This window comes from Phaenicophaeus curvirostris, chromosome 2, assembly GCF_032191515.1.
Source record: "Phaenicophaeus curvirostris isolate KB17595 chromosome 2, BPBGC_Pcur_1.0, whole genome shotgun sequence".
Taxonomy (NCBI): Eukaryota; Metazoa; Chordata; class Aves; order Cuculiformes; family Cuculidae; genus Phaenicophaeus; species Phaenicophaeus curvirostris.
The window spans coordinates 90,450,855-90,477,919 of record NC_091393.1 but is presented as its reverse complement, the minus strand read 5'-3'; the positions used below and the strand labels follow the sequence as shown (position 1 = coordinate 90,477,919).

The window sequence follows — 27,065 nt, the reverse complement described above, 5'->3', positions numbered from 1 at the left end:
ATCGCCTCCCTTGACCCGCTGGCCACGCTTCTTTTGATGCAGCCCAGGACACGATTGGCCTTCTGGGCTGCGAGCACACACTGCCAGCTCCTATCCAGCTTCTCATCAATCAGCAAGAGAACACAGTTGTCTCCACCTTACCTGTAGAACAGGCCCTCAACAGTGTATTGGGGAAGGTAAAGGGGTGTAAACAGGCCAGGGAAGTCAGTGGAATGCTTTCCTACCCCTGTAGGCTGTTACATGGCAAAATCAACATTTCTTTTTCCCTCCCTATTCCTCCCTCCCTCAGTTCTGAGTTTCTGTCCCCTTCCCTACCACACCAGCACCTAGGGATGAAGTAGCTCTCAGTTTGCTTCAGCAGTGAAGCGTTTGGTCTTTGCTCCACTCTGGTTCAGACTCATCCCTTTGCCATGTGCTGCGCTAACTACCTTGCCCAAGGCAGGCACAGAATTAGCCCTGCTGGACCAGAACCATCGCTGCAAAACACCAAATGTGACACGCTTACTCCTATATTAATACTTTCTTAGTAGAGGATGGAAGAAGCAAAATACAGAGTTGGCACGCTCCTTTCCTTGCAACAAAGCCATGGGAGGAAACACAGTGATGCACGGCTCCCCTGTAGCCTCCACGACTCTGAGTTAGGCATCCAGAAGAATAAGGGACTTACTTGGAATAAAAAAACTACACCACTCGGCACAGTTTGTTAGCAGGCAGGCCAGGTTGGACAGGCCCTTAGGCAGCCTGAGCTAGCGGGAGGTGTCCGGGCCCATCGCAGGGGGTTGGAACTGGATGATCTTTTAAGGTCCTTTCCAACTCAAACTATTCTATGATTCGCTATAGTAGGAAATCACATTGAAATGCCAGGCTGATGAAAGACTATTTTTTCACTACTTTAGGAACAGCAGGGACAGACAGGCTTTGAATTCTGTCATCAGCTCAAATACCCAGGTACTGAGTTCCTTGAGTTTACTTTGAGTTGGACTGATTTTCCCCTTATCCTCTGCCTGGCCTTCCTCCTGTAAAGCTCCAGCTGATCCTGGAAGGGGGGAGTTTCAAGGAACGTACACAATATCTTATTAGAAGTATTATTTTAATATTAAAGTTGCTATGCTTTAAATAAAAAAATGACACGTAATAGAATTCCAGTGTATTTTGTTTTAATACATAGTTCGGAGAGGGGACGGCAGGCTGTTTTGTTGAGTGCTTTGCCTTCCACTAAACACAGTCAAGGAAGTAACTGCGTTATGGTAGCAGATGCAGGTCATAGCTCATGCAGAAGTTAAAACCCTCCTCCTCTGAGGAGCAAGCAAACACTATCCATCTTTTTTTAGAGCTTAACACTGCAGCGTTGACTTTTTAAACATCAGTGAATGATCTCCCTCCTTCCCCCTGGGTTCTCCCCACAAATTGAGGTAAGCTTGTTAAATTCAGAATAGAAAAGCATGAGATTGTTAGGCCTGTCCTAGAGTTAGCTCCTTACTGAAGTTCAAAGGCCACTTCACTCAGCTGTGTTCCTCCAGCTGTCATTTTTATGGAAGAAAACATACCTGGTTTCCATCTTAAACTGCTGCATTGCTGATTGGAGTTTGTTCCAGTTATTTTCTATCCCTCCTGCTATGAACAGTTAAAAGGCAGTCTGAGTCTCAGCTTATGTGGTTCATCGCTTGACTCCTCCTCTTCAGATGTCTCTTTCGGATTTTGATCATCCACTTCACACTTAACTTAGCAAAGTCTGCTGCCTTAAACAGGGCCAAAAAGATGCCACAAAGAAGAGCGATCATGTTCCAGGGATTAGCTGTGATAATCTGAAAAAGATTAAAAGTATTATTCCCCTCATCTGACTCGGCAGATATTGTGCTTTCAAACTGAAGTGTTTTGCAGCACATTCCTTTATGCTGCAAAGGAGACCTGTCGTGCCTTCTCCACTCATCTGCCTCCCACTACGGTTTCTCATTCCTTCCATCAGGAAGAATTGTACCAGCTGCTAGACTCCTTTAAGACTGAAGAGATACAGTTACATTACTAACTTTAAGGTTACAGACTTACTGTATTAAAGATGAACAAAAATGAGCAGTCACATTAAGGATGCATGGTTTAGTGTTTGATAGGAATGGTTGGACTCAATGATCCAGTGGGTCTTTTCCAACCTGGTTATTCTATGATTCTATGATTCTAAGACAAAGCTGAAAGAAGCAACTACTGGAAAGCTTTAACAAGACAGCATAGTAGTGCTAAACCAATTTTTGTCTGTTTCTGCAGGCCTACAGGAAGTATTTTCTGTTTCTAACCAGGTTTGGTTCCAGAGGAATTATTTTATGGATAGATTGCAATTCTCCTCGCACCTCTAGGCACAAGGATGACTTCTAGGATCTCAGATTAAGCAAGCAGAGCTAGGCTTAGGCAGCAATAAAGGAGCACATGCAGCTTTGAGACTCGCCACGGAGTCTGCAGCCCTGATGGTCAGCATGAGTGCAGTGTCACTAGGTCACCACCTGAGCCAGAAGGCCTTACGCAGCCTTTCTGTATTTGTTAATCTTCCCAAATGCAGCAGCACTGGTCTTTCCTCTTCAGCAAAACGAAACACTGGACCGAGGGCAGCTTCCAGCTCCAAGAAGGCAGAGGTGTGAACCCCATCTGACAGAGAGGAGCACAAGGTGCTGGGAATAGGACTGGGCTCTTGAGGCCTAGGAGAGGAGGGGCCCCAGCTCCAGCACAGACACAGCAGCAGGAGAGCAAAGGAGCAGCGACAAACTCCTGCCCCACATGGTCTCAGCTGCACCAGGTTTTGGGCAAGAAAACAAGAACTCTGTGGATTTGGCTGGTGGTGGACTGTGCTTGGCAGGTAGGATCAGTTTAAATGCAAAGTTGTAAACAGATTGTGTTTGCACACACTGCCATCCTGCATTTATCTGGGGAGGGAAAATGTATCCAGCCTTCTCTCCAGAACACTGGGAAAACAAGATCCAGCTCACATGCTCCAAGCACGTGTACCTACAGCACACACCTGTACATCTTTTAAGCACTTCAGTGACTGATCATGGTCTTGTCCAGCTCATTCTACGCCTCTGGCTGCAGCACACTGAGTTACATTTTGAAGTGCTTTTGGCACATTTGATCACAGTTTCAAATTCTGTTCTAAAAAAAAAAAAAAAATAAAACACTAGGCTATTTTTATTATTCTCATTTAAGCCTGGGATTCTTGCTTGTCAATTAATTTAAAAAAATATATATATCCAAACACAGTTCTTCAAGCAAAAAGTTCAGGTTTGACCTGAAGCTACACTTTGCTTCAGCACAGGGGACACGTGCTTTTTCTTAGCTATGCACACCTGCAGCTGCAAACAGAATGCTGAGTGTCACCAGGCCAAGGGAAAGGCTTATGCTCTTGACCTCCACAGAACACGCTGTACTAGATATAAGGAAGAGCCTGGACTGAGATGTCAGAAGTAACCTCCTACTTCCTCTATATTTCTGCTTGGAGTGAGGTAACGGAGGCGTATACACACAAATATGAGCACGTACAGTCAGATAACGATTCAAAAAGTGACTAGCTTTACTCACGTCTTGAACAGTCTGTATAAAAGGATCTTTCCATTCGAATACCACAAAAAACAGCTGGTCACTTCTTGGTTCAGCTCTCTGGTCAATATAGTTAACCACACTAGTCTGGACAGAGGGGAAAAAAAACCCATGCAGGTTACTTTCTTTAGTGGTGTAATAAGTCTTCTGTGCATCACACGGGACTTCTAATTCAGCCTTCCTCCACCTGGAACAACAGGCTCCCCAAATAATGAAAGGGCACTTTCTTCCACCTGTCTCATCTTCATATTCTTTTCCTGTTTCTCACTTCTGAAAACACTGTGAGGCCATTTTCATGCCAGTAGCCAGGGCCTTTATTTTATTTCATAGTTTTTCCCTTTCAATGGAGGAAATTTTATTTTAAAAATCCACTTACTTGGACTAATACAGCATTTGGAAAACTCTTATGAATTAATGCTAAATTACTTCTGTTTACCAAGAACTACACATTGGTGGCAGGAAGGCTCTGTTTTTTTCAAAAACCAGTTGCAGAATAAACTAGAAGATGCCAGCAATTGCAGAATGAAAAATAAATTGAAAGAAGCCTAGATATTAACAATTGAAACCATAATTCCCAGAGAAGTCATGGGTGACCCATCCCTGGAGGTGTTCGAGTCCAGGTTGGATGAGGCTTTGAGCAACCTGGTCTGGTGGAAGGTGTCTCTGTCCATGCAGGGGGGTTGGAATTGGATAGTCTTCAAGCTCCCTTCCAACACAAACCATTGTATGATTCTACAGTTCCCAGTGTTGCCCATTAACTAGAGAACCATTTGATGGGCAGAGAGCTTTAGCCCATTTCCACCAGGGTACAGTTTAGGATACCAGATTACATGAAACCACAGTCTTAAGAATCACAACTAGGAAAGTATTGACGCATCAGGCCTCAGAGAAACATTCATCTTGTCTCGTAACCCCCCCAGCCCCAGCTCAGAGGAGAACTGCATGGGGTTTGTACACAAGCAGTAATGACACAGGTTTGCACTGACTCCCTCCCACTAGGAGACAATATACACTTGCTCAAGAGCCAGGCAGTTACCTAAAAGGAAAGCACACTGGAGTCGTAGCTGAAAAAGTGATGGAAGAAGTTTGCCCTTCTCCAGCCCTCGAAGGAGTATTTACACCTTGGTGTGTGCACAAGGGAGTACCGCTGCTCTTCCTACGTGAGTAGGAAGTAACGGATCCATCAGTACTGTAACTGCATTTCAGGACTTTGACAGGAACTACAGATACGAAAACGGCGCTGTCTCCCTGTTTCACATTCAAAAGGCTAATGGACTTCCTTATGCAATTTGAGCAGATGTTTTACTCTCAAACAAAGCAAGTGCAATTTACTTCTGAGCTATTTCAGCTTCTACAGTACCATTAATTCACATTTGTACCAATCCCTATTTCCTGAATTTCGTTGGTTTTTTTTTTAAAAAAAAACCAAACATACCACAAAACCAAAAAAAAACCCCAACGGTGTTCACCTACCCAGACAATCAGAGAGTCCATAACTGCTGGATGAAGTGGATGTTTATGGTGACAAAAAGCCCCTACCTGCTTTATTTTGATCTCCACAAAGTACTCTTTCCAAGTATACCACTCTGAAACACATATTCTATGAAAAGGACTGCTCTTAAAATTCCCATTTCTCATCACCAATGAGACTCTTTCTCCCTAACCAATGCTGGGAGCAAGGTAACAAAACACAAGTAGTCTCCTCTCCATTGGTATGAACAGAACGGGAATGAAAGTCAAACTCATTTAATCTCTACCTAAGTTTGCATCTTCCACCTGCATGTTTTCTAGTTCTAAATTATGCAATAAGTTAAGTTATTCCGTGTTTCCAAGGATACTCAACAAATAAAACCCCCCAAACCCAAACAAAAAGCAGATATGAGAATGCTACGAAGAATGCAAGGCTTACGTTTACCTCTTCATGCCAACATCAGCCCTTGTGGTAACCTAAATGCTATCTCTTTCCAGTACTAGCTATTATTTAGACACTTCCCTTGGCAATTGTTCCCCACCCTGAACGCAGGGTAGTTGTGTTAATATTTCAGTGCCTTTTAGAGAACCTCTCCATGTTAAGAAAGAATGCAAGTAACTGTAGAGCCAAAACTGCTCAGTGGCAAGTGGATGCAGTGAAACAAAACCCAAGCTCCTCATGTTTCGCTTACTTAACCAACCAATCCACCCACTCTTCTTCCAACTCAATATTTCTATTTGCCCCAAGAACTGGTTCTGTTGGCCAGTTATCACTGCAACCATGGCGGTAACTAGTTCTTAATAAACTAAGAGGTCCAAAATCAAACGCTTCCTGAGGAGTTGGGGGGTTTTGTGGCTTTTTCTGTTTTGGGTAGGGTTTTTTTACCTCTTGTTTGAATTCAACCGTCTCACTACCATCTTCTTCTTTTGTCTTCACCAAGGACATCTTGACCCAAGTCCGAAAGCCTCCGGAAAACTTCCAGCTAGAGTATGAACTTTCACATTCCTTCATGAATTCTGCTTTTTCTGGACTAAAGGAAAAAGACCATTACTTTACTGAGCAAACTCAGCAGTATCTGAGCACTGTAGACAGGAGAATGTCAGACCTACAGGCACATAAAAACATGTTCATGATTAAAATTCAGAATACACAAGACGTTAGTAGTGACGTTTTGATTAATGGTAACACTTGCACTCGTGTTCTTAACCGCAGATTTACCTGGTGCCCTACCACCCTGGAGATTATTCTGTCTTATGAAGGAGCTTTGTTCTGCTCATCCATCATCTCCGGGACAGAAAGGAGCAGAGCCACCATCCCAGGAAACAACTTGCCACAATGCAAGGAGCCAGAGATGGAAGGAACAGCCTAGAGTCGGTAGGCTACTTCCCCCCATTTCTGCAAACCAAATAAACTGGTTGCAATGCAGACATACTTAAAATACTTCAACATTTACATTCACTGTATTTGTCTCATTTTGGGAACACTGTACCTTTGGTGTAAGGCTCCCATCTGCAATAACATGGCTGTTATCCCAATATGTAATCCCAGACATTTGTAGCTCCAGAACACCAGGATTGCTTTGTGCCTTTTTTTTTTCCTTTTTTTTAAAAAAGAAAACCATACTGTGACCTTAACCCATTTTAAGGCTTCCAATACCCCTCACAGCCAAGTGGTAAAGAGGCACCTCTAAGACATACCTGGTCTCCATCTTCTCTCGACCAACTGCACAGGACATGGTGTATTAACCATGTTACTTACTTGGAGCTCCTCAGTACTGACTTTAGCCACTTTCATGTCATCTCTGTGAAATAAGCTGTTTTTTCAACACGGTTTCATTTGAGATGAAGGGGTAAAACCACTGTGATGAGTCATGAATCACTGAAGCACAAACTGCTGATTTTTACTAAAGATAGATTTTAAATTGTAGAGATGCGGTAGGGTACACTGGTCCTTGAGACAAGGAAAAGGGGTTTGACTCATTAGATCCACCTTCCTAGACAAAGGGAAAGAGAATACTTTGCTCATACAGCAGAACATGTGCATGGCTGGGTCTATGGGGAGATTAAGGTATTTTGGTCTTTCAAATAAATATGCAAAGAAGTGAGGAAGAACAGCAGAGCTGAAGAAGCTCTTGCTCCAGAGAACAATCAGGATTTGTCCTGTACCAGCACTGAGTGGATTTGCACTTTTATCTTTTTCCTTAGTTATCAAAACTGAAGCTACTTTTGTTTCTACAAACCAGGATGTCTTGTCTATTAGGCAGGAACTGATAAAAAGAATATCACACTGACGGCTACTCTGTACTACACTGCCTGCTCAGCCTTAATAACTGAATATGTGCGTGTTTGTAGGAAAGCAAAACTTAGCAAATCCGATGCACTCGAGTCAAAGCTTCAGGTGATAGGCTCAAACACAGAACTCTATTGTGCATACGAACAGCAAGGAGATGAGGAAGGAAAAGCTAATTCTTTGCTACCCATCAAGACAGATGAGATTCCAAGAGTGTTTTTGCAGGTTAGGAGTATCTTTATGGATTTGTAACACGAGCTGCTTATTTAGTGATCCCAACAGGATGGCGGTGCACTCCTCTAACCTTCACAATCAAGACATGAGCAAAGCACCAGAACAAAGCCACCCAACTGCTCCTCCCCACACAAAACAATGACATAGGGAGACCTAATCTAACAGTGACTTCCTCCCTCTTTAGTAAGTGGGTAGAGCAGCAGCTGATGGGCTGGTACGGAAGCGCACAGTGTCTTGCCACTCAGAAAAACATATATAATTAGCACTCTGCCAGCCAGTCATACGCTTAATGTGTGACTAAATACAACATTCTAGAAAAGCTTTCCAAACCAACATGGAAAATTGAGGCAGGAAGTTATGCGACAGAGCTGAACATTACAGCCACAACTTACGTGGTAAGCAGACAGCAGCAGTACACTTCGCCTTCAACAGTAATTGTAGGCTTGAAGAAGAGAGATTAATAACGTTTTGGGGAGTTCTGGAGAAGGCATCTCCTTGCGTGTGCCCGTAATCTAGACCACTGCCATGGAGTCAGGGGAGAAAAAGGAGGGCAGAGGTGCACAAACTTTGCACAAATGATAGTAGAGAGCAAACAATGCAGCTTAAAATCCATACACAACTAAGTGAACAAAAGACATGCAAGGGATTTTACCCTGAAGGACAGTTCTCCAGGCAGACAGCTTCTTTTAAATCCCCTTTTCACCCCAAAGACACACAGCCTGCAAAGATTGCACTTTTGTTTTTTCCTGTTCACTGAGTTCTTCTACCTGTTAAACTGTCCTTCAGTCCTAGAAAACTCTGCAACAGGCTCTCCCAAGGTACTAACGGTATCTTAAGACCATGCAAAAATTCCTATACTACAGCAGAAAAAGAGAAGTGCAAGAGGCCACTGTCTCTGTTGGGCGACCTACAAAGCCCTGGTCTCCACTCAGCCAATGTTCTCTGGTATCCACAGAGAGTTTAAACACCTAATAATGCCCTATAGCACAGATTGATCAACATCAGACCACGAGACACTGTATTTGTCCCAACTGTGGGAGTCACTAACCTGATTCTGGACGGGGCTCTAGCTCTGCAGTGGATCCTTGTAACACCACTCTCTCTGGACCAACCCACAAGAGGCAGCTTGGAATGCCCCACCAACAGACTCTAATGCAACAAGAGCTAAAACCACAGGTGGGTCAATACAAATTTGTCTATCGCTTTTCTTTTCCCCTAGATGGGGAAACTCTCAGACAGCAATGGGATCTCATAAAAGGTCAGATGGCATAGCACCAGAAGTCTCAGCCCTTTTATGTTGTAAATTATTTCTGTGCATGCAGCAATCCAGACCAGACACGTGAACATGGAGCTCTGTTTAGACCCTTAAATAATCTCTGACCTGTTCAGACTGGTATTCATCATCTCACATGACCCTAAGTTATTTTACATGCTATGCTAACAATAGTTTGTCTGTAATGTGTTCAGAGGATTTTCTTCTTAAATCCATATGTGATAATAATGACAGTTCAGGAAAGGAAATAAGTTTTTACCACACTTTTTTGGTAATTTGCAAGAGTTTCATTATTACCTTCACTCCAATTAATATGGTACAGACAGCAGAGCTCCCACTGTCTTAAAAAAAAAAGAAAGAAGAAAAAAGACAGTGGTAGTATCCCTCCAACTCCCAGGCCAAAACCAGCACACAGTTCAGCAGTGTTCTGTGAAGGCTAGAACAAAACTAGCAAGGCAGTGCCAGCTTCATGTACTCTGTCGACCCAATTTTAACAGAAGAGCTGCAGAGAATAAAACCCTTGACGGAAACAAGAGGACCTTACTTGAGTCCTCACCACTTGCTATGCCTCAAAAAACCCACTAAAGCTACAAGTCTCTAGATGCCATTTTTATTATTGCCTATGGCTGATACTTGCAGCAGCCTTCACAGATATGATTATTGCTATTTAAAGCAAGTGTGAACTGTGCATAACACTGTCTATACAGAGAAACTGTGGTGTTTAGCAGGACTCTTCTCACCAATTTCAACGGGTTTTGCACTGTGATTCAAGACAATGGAATACCCTACGCATGTATTTTACAGCAGTCTGCCTGCCCAGCCCAACCTAAGCTGTTTGCAGCCATGGCAAAAAAAATGTAGAGGTAATTATGATATCTGATGAGTTTTAGCATATATATCAGCATGTATAATAACACTTCACATGAATCGTGGGCACAGTGCTAATAATATGTTCTCATAACCAGTGAGAGGCTTTGTCAGGGGAAGTAGTTAACAGCGGGCAGTAATTGAAGTTTTTAAGGGCTGTACAGAAGGACATCTGCACTGTCAATACACAACAGTTTCTACGGATATCTTAGTCCAGACTTCCCATCAACTAAATTTAGCATCTGCTGATGAACCGGAAATCATCTCTATTTTCTCTTCTGCTGTAAGTTGGACACAATGAGTACATTCCACATACGTATGCAGTTCCACATGCACTTGGTAGTCAGGAGAAAATGTAAACTTTCAACCTGCCCTGAGCCTCTCCAGTTCATGCCCTGGGATGCCAGGACCGCAATACACAATACTGAGCAAGACAAGCCATATAGTCTGGACCAAGCTTTGGAGGACGCTGAAAAAGATGCTACTGGCCTCTTGTGCACAACTGGCTCTCTTACTGTATTTCATTTGTACATGCAGATCTTTTACTCATAAGTTTAAAGGCTTACAGCTTTAAAGACCAGTTCTATTGTTATCTAGGTTAGTTCAAAACCAGTTTTAAGTCACACTCCTACTACTTGCTGCAAATGGGTACAGAGGATGCATCCCCAAACAGATACCACCACTTTCACTCTCCCAGCTTCAGTTTTGATGCCTCCAAACACTGAGATACTGCAGCTTCTCTAGGAACAAAGCAACACTTCCCTATCTCTTCAGGGATCAATTCTGCCATCTAACTGGTTTGACCTAGCAAATCTGAAGGCAGGGGGTTGCAATCCAGGTTTCTGCCAGGCAGCTTACAGACGATTCTCACCGATTCACCTACACTGGGACATGCACAGCCTTGAAGTCAAGACCTTTGCAAAACTGCTCATTGCTCTTTTGTACTTCTGACCTGCGCAACATGTAGCACAAGTGTTTGGGACAGTAGCATGCTGACTTGCAGCCTGCTTGCAGAAATACTGCCAGCTTAAGCAGGACATATGTGTTTTAACTTGGGAAGAAACAGCTCTTTAAAATGGTTTCTCTGCAAATTGATACAATGAGCACAGAAATGTGGCTCCCAAAACTTGAGTATGCACAGACCAAGTTGTGCCTTGGCAAACTGGCTCATTCTGCAAAGAGCCAGGAACCAGATACAACACAACCATACTTAATTGTGGCACAAGCCAAAAAAAAAATGAGAAAAAGCAACAGAGAAGGAACAAGTAGCATCTTTTACATCACTACACTCCTAATTGGTATTTTCTTATCCTAAAATATCGATGCCTAAAATACCCAGAACATTAGCATTTTATAAGGTGTTATAATACAATCACAGAAAGTACTTAATAACTTAAGATTTCTCCTTCACTGAAGTTGAAACTGCTCTGATAAAAGCAAATTTGGATAACTGGTTTTGGCCACACTTCCAGTCTTTGCTCCATCTGTAAAGCACCAGTATGATCCAGTATGACCAAGCCTCCAAGAATGATTTGTTGTGATAAAAATCTGTACTTTCTCTTCCCCTCCCTCACCTAATTTTGTTCTGCATATGGCCTTCATCCTCTGTCACTTTTTCACTGAGCATTTGACTATTACCAAACTAAGGCTTTCTATTAGGTCTCACTGTGACTAATCCCTCTCGTCTATTTTTAATGTGGATCACAGAAAGAAGCACAGAACTTGAACTTAAATTAAAGGCAAAAATTGAACAGTAAAATATGGAATTTATTCTCACATGGTGGGAAAAGAGGGTTGGGATTTCAAGAAAGTTCATGACAGGATTAATTCCACTTTTGTTAAGATTAGAAGAAGGTTGATCAGTGACTACAATGCTAGACCAACAAGAAGCAATTCTGAACACCCCACCTATGAAATTACATCATTCTGTAGAATCTTACATAAAGCTAGTAATACAATGAAATATAGTGAATCTTTCAATGAAATCACAATATATTAATCTAGGGACCCAATTGCTTTAAAAAAAAAAACCCAACCAAACAAAAAAACAATGTAGAGAACCATTGGTGAGAATATAAGTCTGTCAGATTTTTACTAAAACTGTCCTCGTTTCACGAGTATTGTTGTAGCAAGTTCAATGCAGTTACAGAGTCATCCCTTTACATACCTGTTGATAAACTCTTCAAAAGAAGAAAACAGAAGGTAGTCAATGGCACTAAAATCTTGGTCTGTTCCATTTAAATGAAACTGCAAAAACACCAGTTCCTTTTTCTTCACATCACGAGGGCCTTGAACAATCAAAGCATACTTCTGCAAGCAAACAGAGGGATGGTGAGAGTAGCAAAGGAATCCTCACTGACCGTTTGTGAATTTGCCACCTGTCATTCATACTCAACAGAAACCTAATACTCATTGAGATGTTCTTGACCACTACTAAGCATACGTCTATTAAAATATTTAACAAGAATGCCAATTGAATTCCTACTTTAGGTTAAAAATTAGGTCTTTACACCGGGATCTAGTGTTTTTCTAAGAAATTTGCTTAAGTTCTATCACAGTCCTTTGGGTTGATGTGGAATTATCAGTCCAGGCCCCAAAACCTGCATTCTGCAGAAGGACAATCAAAACTGTTATGAGCATTAAAGTCTAGGAAATTTCAGCTCTTGACATGAAACAAGTGAACATGGTGTCTGATGCGGAGAACATTTGGCTTCTCCTTAAGAAAGAGGAACAGTTTCATAGCCCCTGGCACCTCAAGTAAGCTGCTGGAGGGGAAAAAAAAAAGCAACAAAACCTGCCAGCAGGCAGAATACAACTTAAAAGAAGTGCAGGCATTATATCAAACAGTCAGCTGCTGCTTGGAAAAGAACTCAGCCAATTTGAACAGAGCTCTACATACTGCCTCTCCAGTCCACTGCAGGACTAGGGCTTACTGGATCCACAAGCTTCTAAATGAATCTACCACACAGCATAAAAAACTAAGAACCTGCATTTTAAAACACAAAAAGAGTATCCGAGTGGCCGAAATTAAATTATACTTGCACCTGGAATATTACTTTCAATTACACCAAAAAGCTGTTTCCCAGAAAAAAAAAATATTACTAGACACAAGGCAAAAGATGAAGAGGAAAAAAGCTGACCAAACATGTACCTAGATTGTTTGTTCATGTTTAGTTTCCTTAAAATTCATCTGAGCAATTACTTTAGATACAAATGACCATATTTTTTTTTGAACATTTATTTATACAGATGCAAGACTCCTTGCATTTTTAAGGGCAATCACTCATTGTGCCTATCTTATTGGCTCACAGCATTTCAGTGTAATGAAAGAGCTGAAGCCCAGTTAAGAGGTCTCCAGGTATGACAAAACCAGTTTGTAATTCCCAGCAAACATACAAGAAGATATAAGCTATCCTGCTTTAATGGAATAACTGCTATTGCTTTCAACCACAGCTAGATTTACTATACCAAGGAGTATGTTTGGCAGCTCATTTAGGAGAGGAATGAAAGAAGAGTCTGATTATTAAAAATCGACTTATTTTATCCCATTCAGGTTTTCATGCTGCACACACCCACATGACAGCTGATCGTTCATAACACGTATACACACTGACTGGGGTCTTTTACATTTCTGAAAACAAAAGGACAGATGGCTTGAAAAAAAAGAAAAAAAAAAAACTAGAAGGAAGGATTTTTTTTTGCAGCACTTTTAGTAAATATTTTTACTTTCAAATAACATTACAAGCAGAAAACCCCCAATGAATAAACTTTGTTCTGTTATATTATTATTACCATAGTTTGATTAGTAAAAGGATCCGTGTAGTTGATTCTCTGAGTGGTGCATTCAATGTCTCCTGGCTGACCTGGATTTACCAGTGGCAGAATGTGATCATAGTAATGATGCTTGCAGCTAAGCAGCTGAGCCTTGCCTGGGTAAAAGGCAATACCTATTTTGGGAGAAAACACATTGAAGAGAGACGATTTCTTTCCCAAGTACACAGATTTTCATTCTGGGATTTAATCCCACAGCATACTGAGCTATCCTCAAGATCCAGCAAAACAGTCAAATTAAACCATGTGCCTCAGCATTTTTCTGGAGCATGACAAATATACCACCTGCATCAGGACAGAACACCCGTGATGTGTTGAAAGAATCAGGGTTCATGTTCTGTTACAACAATTCAAGGTTCACAGAAGCTACTAAGTGTCCTTAGTCTTCCCACAAGCTAATACATCAATTCCTCTCGCCCTACATGAAATGAATGTATAAACTAAGTTAGGAGACAACTGAAGTCAAATGGGACAGGTAGCACTTACAGCATGCACATGTTTTCAGACATTATCGTTTAACACGTCAAATTTTAATTGGAAACAATGTATGTACTACACATGACAGATCAAAGATCACTGGCTAATCCAGTAAAAGTGGAAAGATGCTCTCCACAACACATAGCATCTTCTGTTCACCCAATGTGATGTCATGATAAAGATCAAAGCCATCAAATAAGTACTAACTGTTACCATCCCTTATTACTGATATCATTGGGTAAACAGACTACCACTTCACCTGCATGGAAATTCATATAGCCCACAAACCTATCATTTCAGACCGACAGCATGCATTAGAAGAACCTCAGTCACCTCAGCTGTAAAAGGTTAGCAAAATACAAAGCCTATAACCAAAAGTGCTGTTACACCACATATGCCACATGTTACTGGAAACAAGCTTGCTTGAAGATAATCTAGACCAACAACCAAAAAACCAAGTATGATTTTAGTTATTAGATGTGATTAACTCACACAACAGAGATGACCTGTCTGCCAAAATGCAAGATGTCAAAGCAGTTGGCATGCATCAGCCAAAGAATGCTTTAACCTTTCCTTCAGTGCTCCATGCTTGCAACTCGCCACCTCATCACTTTAACAGAGCTAAGAAGTGAAGGGCTACATTAATTTAGGTTCTCTGATCTGGCAGGGATCCTTGACAATACTTTTGGATTTGTATATATCTTGCTCTGTTTCTTCAAATGATATTTTCTTCCTGTTGAAAAGCTCATGGGGAAAAACAAACAGAAAAGCCTGCTCTTACAGTCAGATCCATGTGGTCCAAACATAAGGACTAACTTACAGAGCTGAATCTAATCACCACACAGAAAAATAGCTACAGGAATATGGAAACAAGTTGAAACACTCACCTTTCACAATTACTGGAGTGGTTATTTGTAAAATGTGGTCACACATCAAACAGAAGTGTTATTTTTAAATTAGAAACTGACCTATGACTGAGCTGCAGTTGCTACCGCAGCTCTATTTATGAATGGCTTCTGAATAACTTAAAAAAATAACAACGTAGAATTCACTACTCAAAAATGCTCCTGTGGCACAATCCCTCCTGTGAGCTCTAACACAGCTTTCTGATGCCACACTGCATTTTTATGCCAACATTGTTCCCTGCAGTCACATCGCATTTGCATTGCCTGCTGATGTAATACCAAGTTGTAAACAATGCAGAACAGAAGCAGAAAGTGGCACTGTGGCTATTTTGTGGTTGATTGGAGAAATTCACTTCCTTTACTCTCAACAACATCTCACTGGCCAGTGCAGCAGCACTGAGATCCTGATACACATAGTATGTGCTACCCTGTTTGAACGACACAGTTCAGGGAGTAATTCCATAAGACATTATCTTCTTTCCCTAAAAGACGACTCATCCTAAAGTCTGAAAACACTTCTTACCCCTCAAATGTTGCACAATGCTCCATAGCTACTGTCATTCATGTTACAGGCACAAAAGATCCCAAAATATCCAATACAGTATTAATAGTTCTGTGCAAAGTCAATACAACACAGATTTTTTTAAAAAGGATGTGGAAGACCTCTGTCAAAGCATTATAGGCACTCTGGGCCCTTGAGATCAACACCAAAAACTTAAAACCATCTAAGATAAATGTGAACAATAACTTAACCCATTTTGTTTGTTACCAGTCTTACCAGGTGCATCATACAAGGACACTTCCTTGTACGAGACAGACATCACCGGGTGCTTGAGCTTCTCCCTGAAGTCACTGATGGTTTGGTAGACAAGGAACACAGCTACAGCCATGAGCAGCAGATAAATAAACAGAAGAATTACTGAAAAAACATTCTTTAGGCAGGTCTTGCTGAAACGCAAAGAAGGGGCAGAGGTACCCAGTTCACTATCTGGAACCAAACAGAATATGGATTAGGACTTTAAAATACAGATATTTGGGCTGAATTTATGTAGTGTTCATTTAAAGATCAATCACTTGAGAGGAAAGTAAGCCTCAAACTCAGCTCAATTTGAAAAAAAAACCAAACCAAACCCACAACTATTGCTGTTTTTGATGATCTTTGATGATTAATACAGATGCTTCCTTCTCAAGCATGAGGCATAATCACCTAAGGACTGTTTTTCTTTTTCAAATGTTGAATTTGGCACTGTACCTAAGGACACGGCAGGCAGGAAACAAGGCTCATTTTCAAGGAGGCCGACTTAGAAACAAAATTCAAAGTTCACAAGAAAAGAAGTCTGTTAATGGTCAATCTTTCCTCCCAGAAAAAACAACTCCTTTCTCTCTATTGCAGTCTGAAGTGATTCTTATGCATTCCAGCAGTGATATTTAATATTCTAACGCTCTTACACAGCTATCTAGATAGCAGATGCATTGCATCTCCTCCACAGCAAAGTCACTAGATACTTATTGCCCTCTCATTTTTGGACTCTGGTTCATAATTTCTTGTGCATACTATATAATGTTTCACAAAAGGATTCCTCCAATTACAGCTAGGAAAAAAAAACAACACAACCCAGTTCTCTCATGCTCTCCTTGCCTTCATAGCTTACTCTCTGAAGACCTTCACATTAGTCTCGGTTGTGCACAGACACTGCTTTCCTCACACTCTTTGCATTCACCATTTCTCTTGGCAATGCTTGTGAGGAAAAATTCATGTACTCTTTAGCTACACATCATGTTTGGATTGTGAGGGATATATAGCTGAACACACAAAAAAGAGTATTATAATCCAGTGTATGAAAGGATATAAGTAGGCATATTTTATGCTGACTCTTCTGTGTGGTGTAATTAAATGAGTCAGGCCCTCTCAGGCTGTGCCACACTCTGCCCTGTGTAAGAGCATAGTTTGGTGTTTGTTCCTTACCACAACAAACATTAGCCTTTTAGTAAATACCAGAACACATAACCCCTTACAAAGGTCCATGGTCAAACACGTGTTCCCAAGTTACATGCCAGGAGATAGCAGCTACGGCAATTAGGATATTAATATGCATTAAATTGCACTATTGAAATAAGTATGTCTTGAACAGCTGCAAAGCATTTAGGTGACAGTCATTTCAGGTTGGCTTCCTTTAATGCCTATATCTGAGCTGCAATGAGCCTACTTAACACTGCCTCACACCCCGCAAAAGCAGATCCATACAGTTTAAAATTTGTTTAAAAGCAAATCTGTTCAATATTGTGACTTGCTTACATAAACCCAGCACAGACTTTGCTGGAAACCCACTGTCATCACAGACACTGCAACTCAGGTAAGGTACGCCATAAAGGAAGATGACGTACTAAGCGTCATCGCTTACGTAGATGACGTACTAAGCTATCTCAGAACCAGATGCGCTGGATCTTCTTTGAGCACAGTTCACAAAAGAAAAAACAAAAAAACCCACCACAAAATCAAACCAGCTTTCTCATTTCAAACCTTGGAAAAACTCCTTGGCTTTCCATCAGCATTTATTCGCCAAAACAAGCCTTTTAGTGTTTTGCTTGCTTCCAGAATTGCAATCAAAAAAACACCCAACCAAATCCACACACAGAAACAGCTTATCAGGCACTTAAAATTGGTAATTTCTGGGCCAACAGTTCTCACCTGGTAAAATAATAGAACTGGCATCTTCATGAACTTCCATCTCTCCTCCTCTCTCATCTGTTGGGTTTTCAGATACTCGCTCCACATCTTCACTCAGCTGTGTAGTTAAAACAGTGGTTCAATTTCCAAACATGCTCTCAACTTGCAATTGCTGGAATTTCTATGGTACAAATAAAAGAGGCTCCAACTAACCAAACACACAAAAACATGCCCCCAGTCCAAGAGTGCCCAACATTTGTGCCACTTGTTCACAAGAGCCACATTTGTGTAGACCAACAGCTAAAAATTAACTGACTTGCATGCTGCAAAAAGAGAAAGATGGCACATTAAATTTAACCTACTTCTGCCCTGCTGTTTCAACAATAACATCACCTTTTCTTTCAAGATCAAAGTAATTGTTTCCCTGGCAGCTTCAGCTCACTTTAAACCCCTAATTAGGACAATGCCCTCTGAAATAAGCAGGATCTTCCTTCTGTCACTCCAGAATATATTTTTTAGGCATAAACAAACCACAGCACATACCAGCAAACAAAGCATTAGCATTTCTTAATAAAGAGGTGCAAAAGGAACAAGTTGCAAGGTATTAGGGCAAGTAAGTCAAATGCAGTCTGAGCCACGTAGGTAGGTAGACAACAGTCAAACATCCCTACATTTCTGGTGGATACTTGAGCTCACTGTACATATTAATATATATTAGTGGTTATGCAACTAATTAGTCTTCCAGTGTTTCTAAAACAACAACAGAAACCAGATGTTTTCTTGTTTTGCTGTTCAGAGCTCTGGGCCCAAACTGTCAAGACACTTCTGCTAAAGTCAGAAGCTGGTCACATCGGATCAGCATCACGTGTGATCATGAAGCATTAGACTTTTTATACATATAAATAAAGTACCTCCAGTATGTTTTATAAATTTCTTGCATGGCAGGGAACAACATACAAATTATAGCAAGGCAAACCAGGGCGTAAGCTTACAGCTTGTCACGTGTCGCACAGTAACTGTCCAAGCTGAACAATCAGTATCAACTACCTCATTAGGGAAAGGAGATGAGCTTTGTTCCTATTTCAAGGAAAATGGGTGCACAGATAATGCAGCAGCCACTTTGAATGCAATTAAACTTTACACCCCCAACTTACTCAACATGTACATATCCATAAGGAAGTGCTTTTCTTCCACCCAACTTTAATTCAGTATTGAAATGATCATTCATTATACCACTAACAGATCACCATTTGCATTTATTAGGAAAGAGTTCACTCATTTTATGTCTTCAAAGCCTGACGTCAAGTCTCCATTGCCTCCTGCCATATTTCTGTATTCATTTCCACCATGCAAAGCAAGTTACCCAGTTGTTTTTAAATTCCTTGCACATGAATAAAGCATGATTTCCCATGGGGTGAGGCATGAAGTGAACAGGCAACTAATAGGCTAAACTCAGCTCATTTGCAGGGGACTTACTAGGGGCCAGTTGAAGACTTTTTTTTTTTTCCAATTATCTTCACTAAAAAGGGGAAAATTAACACTCTGCTCCTTTCCAAAGGACTATACCAGTTCTATTTTTTTGCCTGACCTAGAATAAGCTATTCTGACACAGTAAGAGTATTCATTGAACCTTTTCTACCGGCTAAGCTAAATCAGCTAAAAAGCCAGTTCAAATTATGCTCATGCAAATGCCTTATACCAGAGCTGATCCAAAAAGTTAAGCTTAAGTTACGTATCAGTGCAGTTTCTCAGCTGAGTCTCACATCTCTCTAGCCACAGTGCCCCAGGTACAAGCATCTCATCAGCTGGGGTTATGTAGATGGTAAGTGAACTATATTCCTGATAGCAGTTGGATGCCAACAAAAGTTTAAACAAGAACAGAACAGGCAACATTTCTCGTCCCCTCAAGAGGACCTATAGCAACTCTTCAACACATTGGAAAAGAGATGAAAAACTCAGAAAATGTAACCTTTCAGCATCCCATAGAAACAAATCAAAAAGTCAAAAAATACGCGATGTCCAGATGGAGATCCATGACAAATGGAGTCCTTCAGGTACCTGTGCTGGGACCAATGCTGTTTCACATTTTCATCAATGACATAGCAAGATTGAGTGCACTCTCAGCACATTTGCAGATGACACCAAGCTGAGTGGTCCAGTTGCCACACTGGAAGGAAGGGATGTCATCCAGAGAAACCTCGACAAGCTGGAGAAGCAGTCCTGGGAGAACCTCATGAGGTTCAATAAGGCCAACTGCAAGGCTGTACACCTGGGTCAGGGCAATCCACAGTTTCAAATACAGGATGGGGGAACAACGTGATTGAGAGCTGCCCTGTAGAGAAGGACTTGGGGGTGCTGGTGGATGAGAAGCTTGACATGAGCCGGCAATGTGTGCCTGCAGTCCAGGTTTCAAAGAATCGTAGATTCACCAGGTTGGAAAAGACCTCTTGGATCATCGAGTTCAACCATTCCTATCAACCACTAAATCATGTCCCTGAGCACCTTGTCTAACTGTCTTTTAAATACCTCTAGGGATGGTGACTCCACCACCTCCCCGGGCAGCCTGTTCCAGTGCCTGATGACCCTTTCTGTGAAAAATTTCTTTCTGATATCTAGTCTAAACCTCCCCTGGCACAGCTTGAGGCCGTTGCCCCTTGTCCTGTCCCCTGTCACTTGGGAGAAGAAGCCAGCATCCTCCTCTCCACAACCTCCTTTCAGGTAGTTGTAGAGAGCAATAGGTCTCCCTTCAGCCTCCTCTTCTCCAGGCTAAACAACCCTGATCCCCTCAGCCACTCCTCATAAGACTTGTTCTCCAGCCCCTTCACCAGCTTCGTCACTCTTCTCTGGACACACTCCAGTGCCTCAACATCCTTCTTGTAGTGAGGGGCCCAGAACTGAACACAGTATTGTTGTTGGTGGCCAACCACATCTTGGACTACATCAAAAGAAGCATGGCCAGAGGTCATGGCCAGAGGAAGGCTCCATGGAGACTTCATAGCGGCCTTCTTGTACCTGAAGGGGGATACAGGAAAGCTGGGGAAGGACTTTTTACAAAGGCTTGTAGCGACAGGACAACGGGAATGGCTTTAAATTGGAAGAGGCAAGATTCAGATTGGATATTAGGAAGAAATTCTTTACAATGAGGATGGTGATACACTGGAAAAGGCTGCCCAGGGAAGTTGTGGATGCCCCGTCCCTAGAGGTGTTCAAGGCCAGGTTGAGGAGCCTGGTCTGGTGGGAGGTGTCCCTGCACATATCAAGGGGCTTTGAGGTCCCTTCCAACCCAGACCATCCTATGATTCTATGTTTTATCATCTCTGCTCACAATGCACAGATAATTTCATAAGCTTTTCACACATTAAAAAAAAGTGAAGGACAGCTAGTCAAAACAGGAGTGCTGACATTGCCTCAGGTGCAGTGAGTAGGTTGAGATGATGTGTAAGACCCTCTAAAACCCAAGTAATTTTACCGCAAATCCCAAACACTTAACTTGACAAGAGATGATGCTGCATAACTTCCCTGAGGCCACGAGCTTAGCACTGTTCATGGCTCAGCCACTGCATTCTGAGCCACCATGTTCCCACACTTACTCTACAGCAGCACAGACCTACAAACCCAAGAACTCACAGGCGTATTGCGCTACAGCCTAACAACTGGGAAGCTAGCACTGCACTGGTTTCTCTACACTTGAGAGAACACTGAAATCAAGGCAACTGACAACAGCGAACCTGGCATTTGCCAGCAGTGTTCACCCTCACAGACCAGCTCTTCCCACATCCTGTTTTTGATAAAGAGGTGAGGCATGGTGCTAATGCAGAGGGAACACAAACTTCCAGGGCAGTTAAACTTGCAATAGGATGCAGAGATAGGACAGGATGTCATGAGCAGTAAGGGCACGAAAACAGACCCTTGTTTAGCATTCCTCCTAGGCTCAGCATGTGCAGCTGAGCGAGATACAACTGCAGGAGCCTGCTCGTGACTCGGCACTTCCTTTTCAATCCTGCGCACAGAAAAGCACTGAAGAAACAGAAGCTCAGAAAAGGCTATTACAAGCATTTAAGCATCCTTGCTAGAGGCAGGAGCATCACAGACTGCCCCAGGTGCCAGCAAAGGAATAGAAAGCAGCCACTGCACTTACACTCCATCCAGACTTGCACCACTGAGTTTGTGACAATCCCAAACATACAAAGCAGCGTCAGCAGTAGCTGATACACAAGCTGGAAACAATGTGTGTAGTCCAGTCCATAGTTCAAGCACCAATGTGACTTCCTTAAGACTCTCAAGTACCTCCTCTAAATACAAGCTCTTACATGGTTCATTTCATCCTGGTATCATAGAATAGTTTGGGTTGGAAGGGACCTTAAAGATCATCTAGCTCCAACACCCCTGCCATGGGCAGGGACCTCCCACTAGACCAGGCCGCCCAAGGCCCCATCCAACCTGGATTTGAACACCCCCAGGGATAGGGCAGCCACAACTTCCCTGGGCAACCTGTGCCAGTGCCACACCACTCATCGTGACGAAATTCCTCCTCACATCTAGTCTAAATCTGCCCCTCTCCAGTTCACACCTACTCCCCCGGTCCTATCACTACAAGCCTTTGTGAACAGACCCTCCCCAGCTTTCTTGTAGCTCCTTTCAAGTATTGGAAGGTTGCTATAATGTCTCTTTGGACCCTTCTGTTCTCCAGGCTGAACAACCCCAACTCTCTCAGCCTGTCCTCGTATCATGGGACATCTCCTATCATGGGATAAATCCTTCCTACTGAATAAAACCCTCTTAAATAAAAGAAGAACTTGTCCATGCAGGCCTTTTGCTGGCCCACCGATTCATCACCTCCCAATGCCTTTTAGCCTGGTATGAAAACCAGAAGCTGAAACGCCGCTGACAGTACTCAACTCAATCAGAACGGACTAAAACAGAGCCCTCAACTACCCATCACCCGCACAGGAAGGCGAACACCTGCATCCCGCTCACCTGCAGGATGCAAACAGCGCCCTGCCAAACCCGCCCCGCAGCCCCTCTCCCTGCGGGGAGAAGGGAGAGAAAACCACCTCTGCCCGCGATTTCCGTCCCTGGTAAAAGGGTGAAAACGTCGCGCTGCGGCTGAGCTCGGGGCGGCGGCGCCGAGTGGGAACCATCCCCCCCCCGCCCCGTACCTCCCGGTAGGACGCGGAGCCCTCGGCGCGGAGCATGGGGCCGGCGGCTGCCCAGCCCGCCGGGCAGCGGCACGCAGGCGCCGGGACCCCCCGCCCTCCGAGCGGGAGCTGCTGGGAGCCGTAGTCCTGGGACGGGCACGGAGCATCTTCAAAAGGGGATGGGGAAGGATTTAGAGGGATTGAGGCGGGGGACATCGAGCTGAGCGGTGCGGGTCGCACCAGAGGGACGGGATGTCTTCCAGAGGGACCTGGACACGCTGGAGAAGCAGGGCTGTGGGAACCTCATGAGGTTCAACAAGGCCAGTTGCAAGGTCCTGCACCTGTCTCGGGACAATCCACGGTTTCAGAGCAGGATGGGAATGATGATGTGATGGAGAGCGGCCCTGCGGAGAAGGACTCGGGATGTTGGTGGATGAAAAGCTCGACATGAGCCGGCAGTGTGTGCCCAAAGGCCAACAGCATCCTGGGCTGCATCGAGAGAAGCGCGGCCAGCAGGGCGAGGGAGGGCATTCTATCCCCCTACTCTGCTCTCATGAGGCCCCACCTGGAGTATTGTGTCCAGTTCTGGAATCCCCAACATAAGAAGGATATGAAGCTGTTGGAACAGGTCCAGAGGAGGGCTACAAGGATGATCAGAGGGCTGGAGCACCTCTGCTATGAGGACAGGCTGACAGAGCTGGGATTGTTCAGTGTGGAGAAGCAAAGGCTCCAAGGAGACCTTATAGAGACCTTCTCGTACCTGAAGGGGCTACAGGAAAGCTGGGGAGGGACTGTTCACAACGGTTTGTAGTGATAGGACAAGGGGCAATGGGTATTAACTGGAGAAGGGCAGGTTTAGACTAGACATTAAGAGGAATTTCATGTCTCACCATGAGAGTGGTGAGACACTGGCACAGGCTGCCCAGGGAAGTTGTGGATGCCCCATCCCTGGAGGTGTTCAAGGACAAGTTGGGTGAGGCTTTGAGCAACCTGATCCAGTGGGAGTTGTCCCTGCCCATGGCAGGGGGCTTGGAACCGGATGATCTTTAAGGTCCCTTCCAACCCAAACCAATCTATGATTCTATAGCCACTCCTGTTTCCCACAACCAGGCTGCAGGGGACAGAGCTGTAAAAGTCAGAAGGTGCCACAAGGCTCACAACACCATCAAGGGTCTTGTTTCAGCTTCCAGAGCTTGCCTACAAGCACTCTAGCTGTGGGCTGTGTGAAGCCACCCAGTGTGGTTGCTCATAGCACCCATAAGTGGATTTTTTTGTAAGCCTTATAAGGATGTTGACTGTATGGAAGATGCCAAGGCGTGCTGTGTAGTGGGAGCCTTTTCTACATCACACACTTAGAATCATAGAATCATTGAGGTTGGAAAATACCTCTAAGATCATTGAGTCCAACCATCGGCTCCACACCACCACACCTACTAAACCATGTCCTGAAGTGCCACATCTACAAGCTTTTTGAACTCCTCCAGGGATGGTGACTCTACCACTTCCCTGGGCAGCCTGTGCCAATGCTTCACCACTCTTTCAGTAAAGTTTTTTTCTGAATATCCAGTCTAAACATGCCTTGGTGCAACTTGAGGCCATTTCCTCTTGTCCTATCACTTGCTACTTGGGAGAAGAGAACACAGCACAAAGTCTTCTACTCAAGACTGAACTAGACTGGAAAAGCAATTCAAAACAAGTTAGCCAGCTCTCCACAAAATACACACAATATTGCTTTGGGTTTTTTTAATGGTTTCCAATTTTTGCTGCTCAAGGCTGTTAGGAAAACACCAACAGACTTTCTTGGCAACAACACAGAACTTCTGCAGGGCTCCTGGGAAGACCCACCCACACTGCGCCAGCAGAGAAACGGCAGCAATGGAAGATAAAAGTGAAAAGTACATAAAAGCTGACTCACAAGCCATCCGTCCGCAAATACTGACACAGCTATTTTTCTTCCCAGAACAGAAGAAAATGTTTCATCATTGAGAAAAAGCATGCACAATATTTCTTCCATTGAGAAGTAGCACTATAGTGGAATCCCTCCTCAGTAGATCATTTCGCTGTGCCTAAGGTCCATAGCTAGTAAGTTAATAATCAAGGTCTGAAGTCCTTTGACAACAATCTTATACACAACTTGTCCTTTCAGAAAGAAAGTATTTCAGTTATTTTTCAGATGTCTGTGATTCAAAGGCAGGCTCTAACTCACTCTCAAATCAATAACACTTCACATAGATGTTGGCCAGCATTCAGAACTGGCAGCCTTGTCCTGGGGAGACACCAATAAATAATTATTTCAGAATAAAAAGTAAATCTATAGTGTGACTTGAACCAAACTGACAAAGTAGACTTTTGCATATTTCCCAGCACCATGGGGCTCTGTGGCAAGCCATGCAGGGTACTTGCTGGCAGAGCAGCCAGGCAAATGCAAAAGCTCATTCTAGCATGGAGTGTTCAGGAGCTCTTTTGTCCAAAGCCTTACTAAAGGTCACTTTTCTGCTTGACATTTCATACCTGTCTTATGGTGTGTGGAGTCAGCAAATTGAATGTGATGGACAGCCAGTTTGAGAACCCCATTCTGAAGCCCAGTTATTGTTCCAGCAGTGTAGGCAAACTTCACTGCCTGAGGAGAATCAAAGCAACAACCTTGTAAACTTTCACCCTAACAGGACCCATACTCAGCTTGCCATACTGCTAAGGAGCCTGCAACAGTCAGCTCCCATATGGCCACAGCAACTCACCTTCTCCATGCCCTGGCTCTGCAGGCTTGATATGGCTCCTCACACAAGGATGTGGCCCATTGGTCGTCACCTCCATAGTGTGGTGACGTGCCCTCACTCCCCTGTTCTTCTCATTGTGTACTGCTTTTGCCATCTAGAAGAGATCAATGGAGATGTTGCTTTGGAGTAGTTGCTTCAGCTCTGCTTATACCAATGTACAGAAATGCCTTTGGACAGCCTGTGGTAAGGACAATGTGAAACAGGTGTCCTCCAAGGTAGATGTACGGATTTTACACAAGAAGAGTTTATAAACAATCCTTAAAGCAAAGATCAAACCCATTTCTCTCTCTTATTTACTGCCCAGATCCTTCTCTGAACTATTCAGCTTTCACAACGCATCGTACAAGGAGCAGAGATACCAAGTAGGGATTTGAATTACAGCACAGTAGCTGGAAAGACTGGATGCTTGTCTGAGCTGGCACAGGCACGATGCAAGGACTACCACAAACCACAGATGAAATGCAAAGAGTGAGTTTATTTTTGTTACCTTGTGAACTGGAGGATCTCTGAAACAACACTCAGGCTGAAGCACATAAGTGGGAAGGCAGGCACTGTGGAGCTTCAGAGTCTGCTTTTGAACCTGCTGTTCTCACCTGTGTATCAAGGATTCACTGTGCCTTGATCTTTCCCACAGCAAGGCAGGAATCTCAAGGATTCTCTATTTGCTAGGGTGCCTCTGACTTTATCACAGGCCTGTGTTATGTGAACACAAAGGTTCTACTTGTCAGGCACACAAGGCTGAGCAATGATTAGGATGATATATGTGGTTTTTTACACTCCAGCTGCAAGTCCCTTGAGCGTGTTTACAATCCCCCTCACCAGTCTTCCAATATACCCTGGAGTGCTGCAGCATCAAACATCCAGGTTTCAAGAAGGATGTTGAGGCTCTGGAGCGAGTCCAGAGAAGAGCAACAAAGCTGGTGAGGGGGCTGGAGAGCAGGTCTTATGAGGAGTGGCTGAGAGAGCTGGGGTTGTTTAGCCTGGAGAAGAGAAGGCTGAGGGGAGACCTCATTGCTCTCTACAACTACCTGAAACGAGGTTGTAGAGAGGAGGGTGATGGCCTCTTCTCCCAAGTGACAGGGGACAGGACAAGAGGGAATGGCCTCAAGCTCTGCCAGGGGAGGTTTAGGCTGGACATTAGGAAAAAATTCTTCACAGAAAGGGTCATTGGGCACTGGAACAGGCTGCCCAGGGAGGTGGTTGAGTCACCTTCCCTGGAGGTGTTTAAGGCACGGGTGGATGAGGTGCTAAGGGGCATGGTTTAGTGTTTGATAGGAATGGTTGGACTCGATGATCCGGTGGGTCTCTTCCAACCTGGTTATTCTATGATTCTATGATTCTATGAAATCCTTAAAGTCCTCGCTTGCCAGCTCTATAGCGAGGAATTCAATATGTATACCTGAGTTGTAAAAAGCTCCTGATTTTCTTAGTTCTGTATAGAATTACAAACATCAAACTCCCTATTGTTCTGCCAGCCCAGAATGTTTCCCTGTGCGGTATTTATAGGATGCGGAAGTCCCATCATCACGTACTTGGAGTACTGTGTTCAGTTCTGG

General features: G+C 43.4%; 1 protein-coding gene across 6 annotated transcripts; it reads right to left on the bottom strand.

The window, feature by feature from the left end:
* Positions 1-1,115: 1,115 nt before the first annotated feature.
* On the bottom strand, positions 1,116-26,101 carry PACC1 (proton activated chloride channel 1). 6 transcript variants are annotated; one of them, XM_069852829.1, is made up of 10 exons: positions 25,997-26,101; positions 25,471-25,603; positions 25,244-25,352; positions 17,616-17,712; positions 15,705-15,806; positions 13,506-13,660; positions 11,881-12,023; positions 5,936-6,080; positions 3,562-3,666; positions 1,117-1,805 (listed from the first exon to the last, which is right to left on the bottom strand). In XM_069852829.1, exons 3-10 carry the CDS (start codon positions 25,304-25,306, stop codon positions 1,644-1,646), a joined length of 972 nt encoding a protein of 323 aa, XP_069708930.1. In that variant the 5' UTR covers positions 25,307-25,352; positions 25,471-25,603; positions 25,997-26,101; the 3' UTR covers positions 1,117-1,643. The 6 variants fall into 6 exon arrangements, with proteins under 6 accessions (XP_069708929.1, XP_069708930.1, XP_069708926.1 ...); XM_069852824.1 differs by having other exon boundaries at positions 1,118-1,805; positions 15,705-15,914; positions 25,997-26,094; XM_069852828.1 differs by lacking the exon at positions 3,562-3,666 and having other exon boundaries at positions 1,116-1,805; positions 15,705-15,914; positions 25,997-26,100.
* Between the last annotated feature and the right edge of the window lie 964 nt (positions 26,102-27,065).

What these genes read in the sequence shown, in the direction of transcription:
- PACC1 (XM_069852824.1), bottom strand. Translation starts at nt 25,306, where the DNA reads ATGGGGTTCTCAAACTGGCTGTCCATCACATTCAATTTGCTGACTCCA. An exon ending in CTCCACACACCATAAGACAG is followed by an intron (nt 17,713 to 25,243) that starts GTATGAAATGTC and finishes TTAACTACACAG; the next exon opens with CTGAGTGAAGATGTGGAGCG. An exon ending in TTTGAAGAGTTTATCAACAG is followed by an intron (nt 6,081 to 11,880) that starts GTATGTAAAGGG and finishes TTTTTCCTTTAG; the next exon opens with TCCAGAAAAAGCAGAATTCA.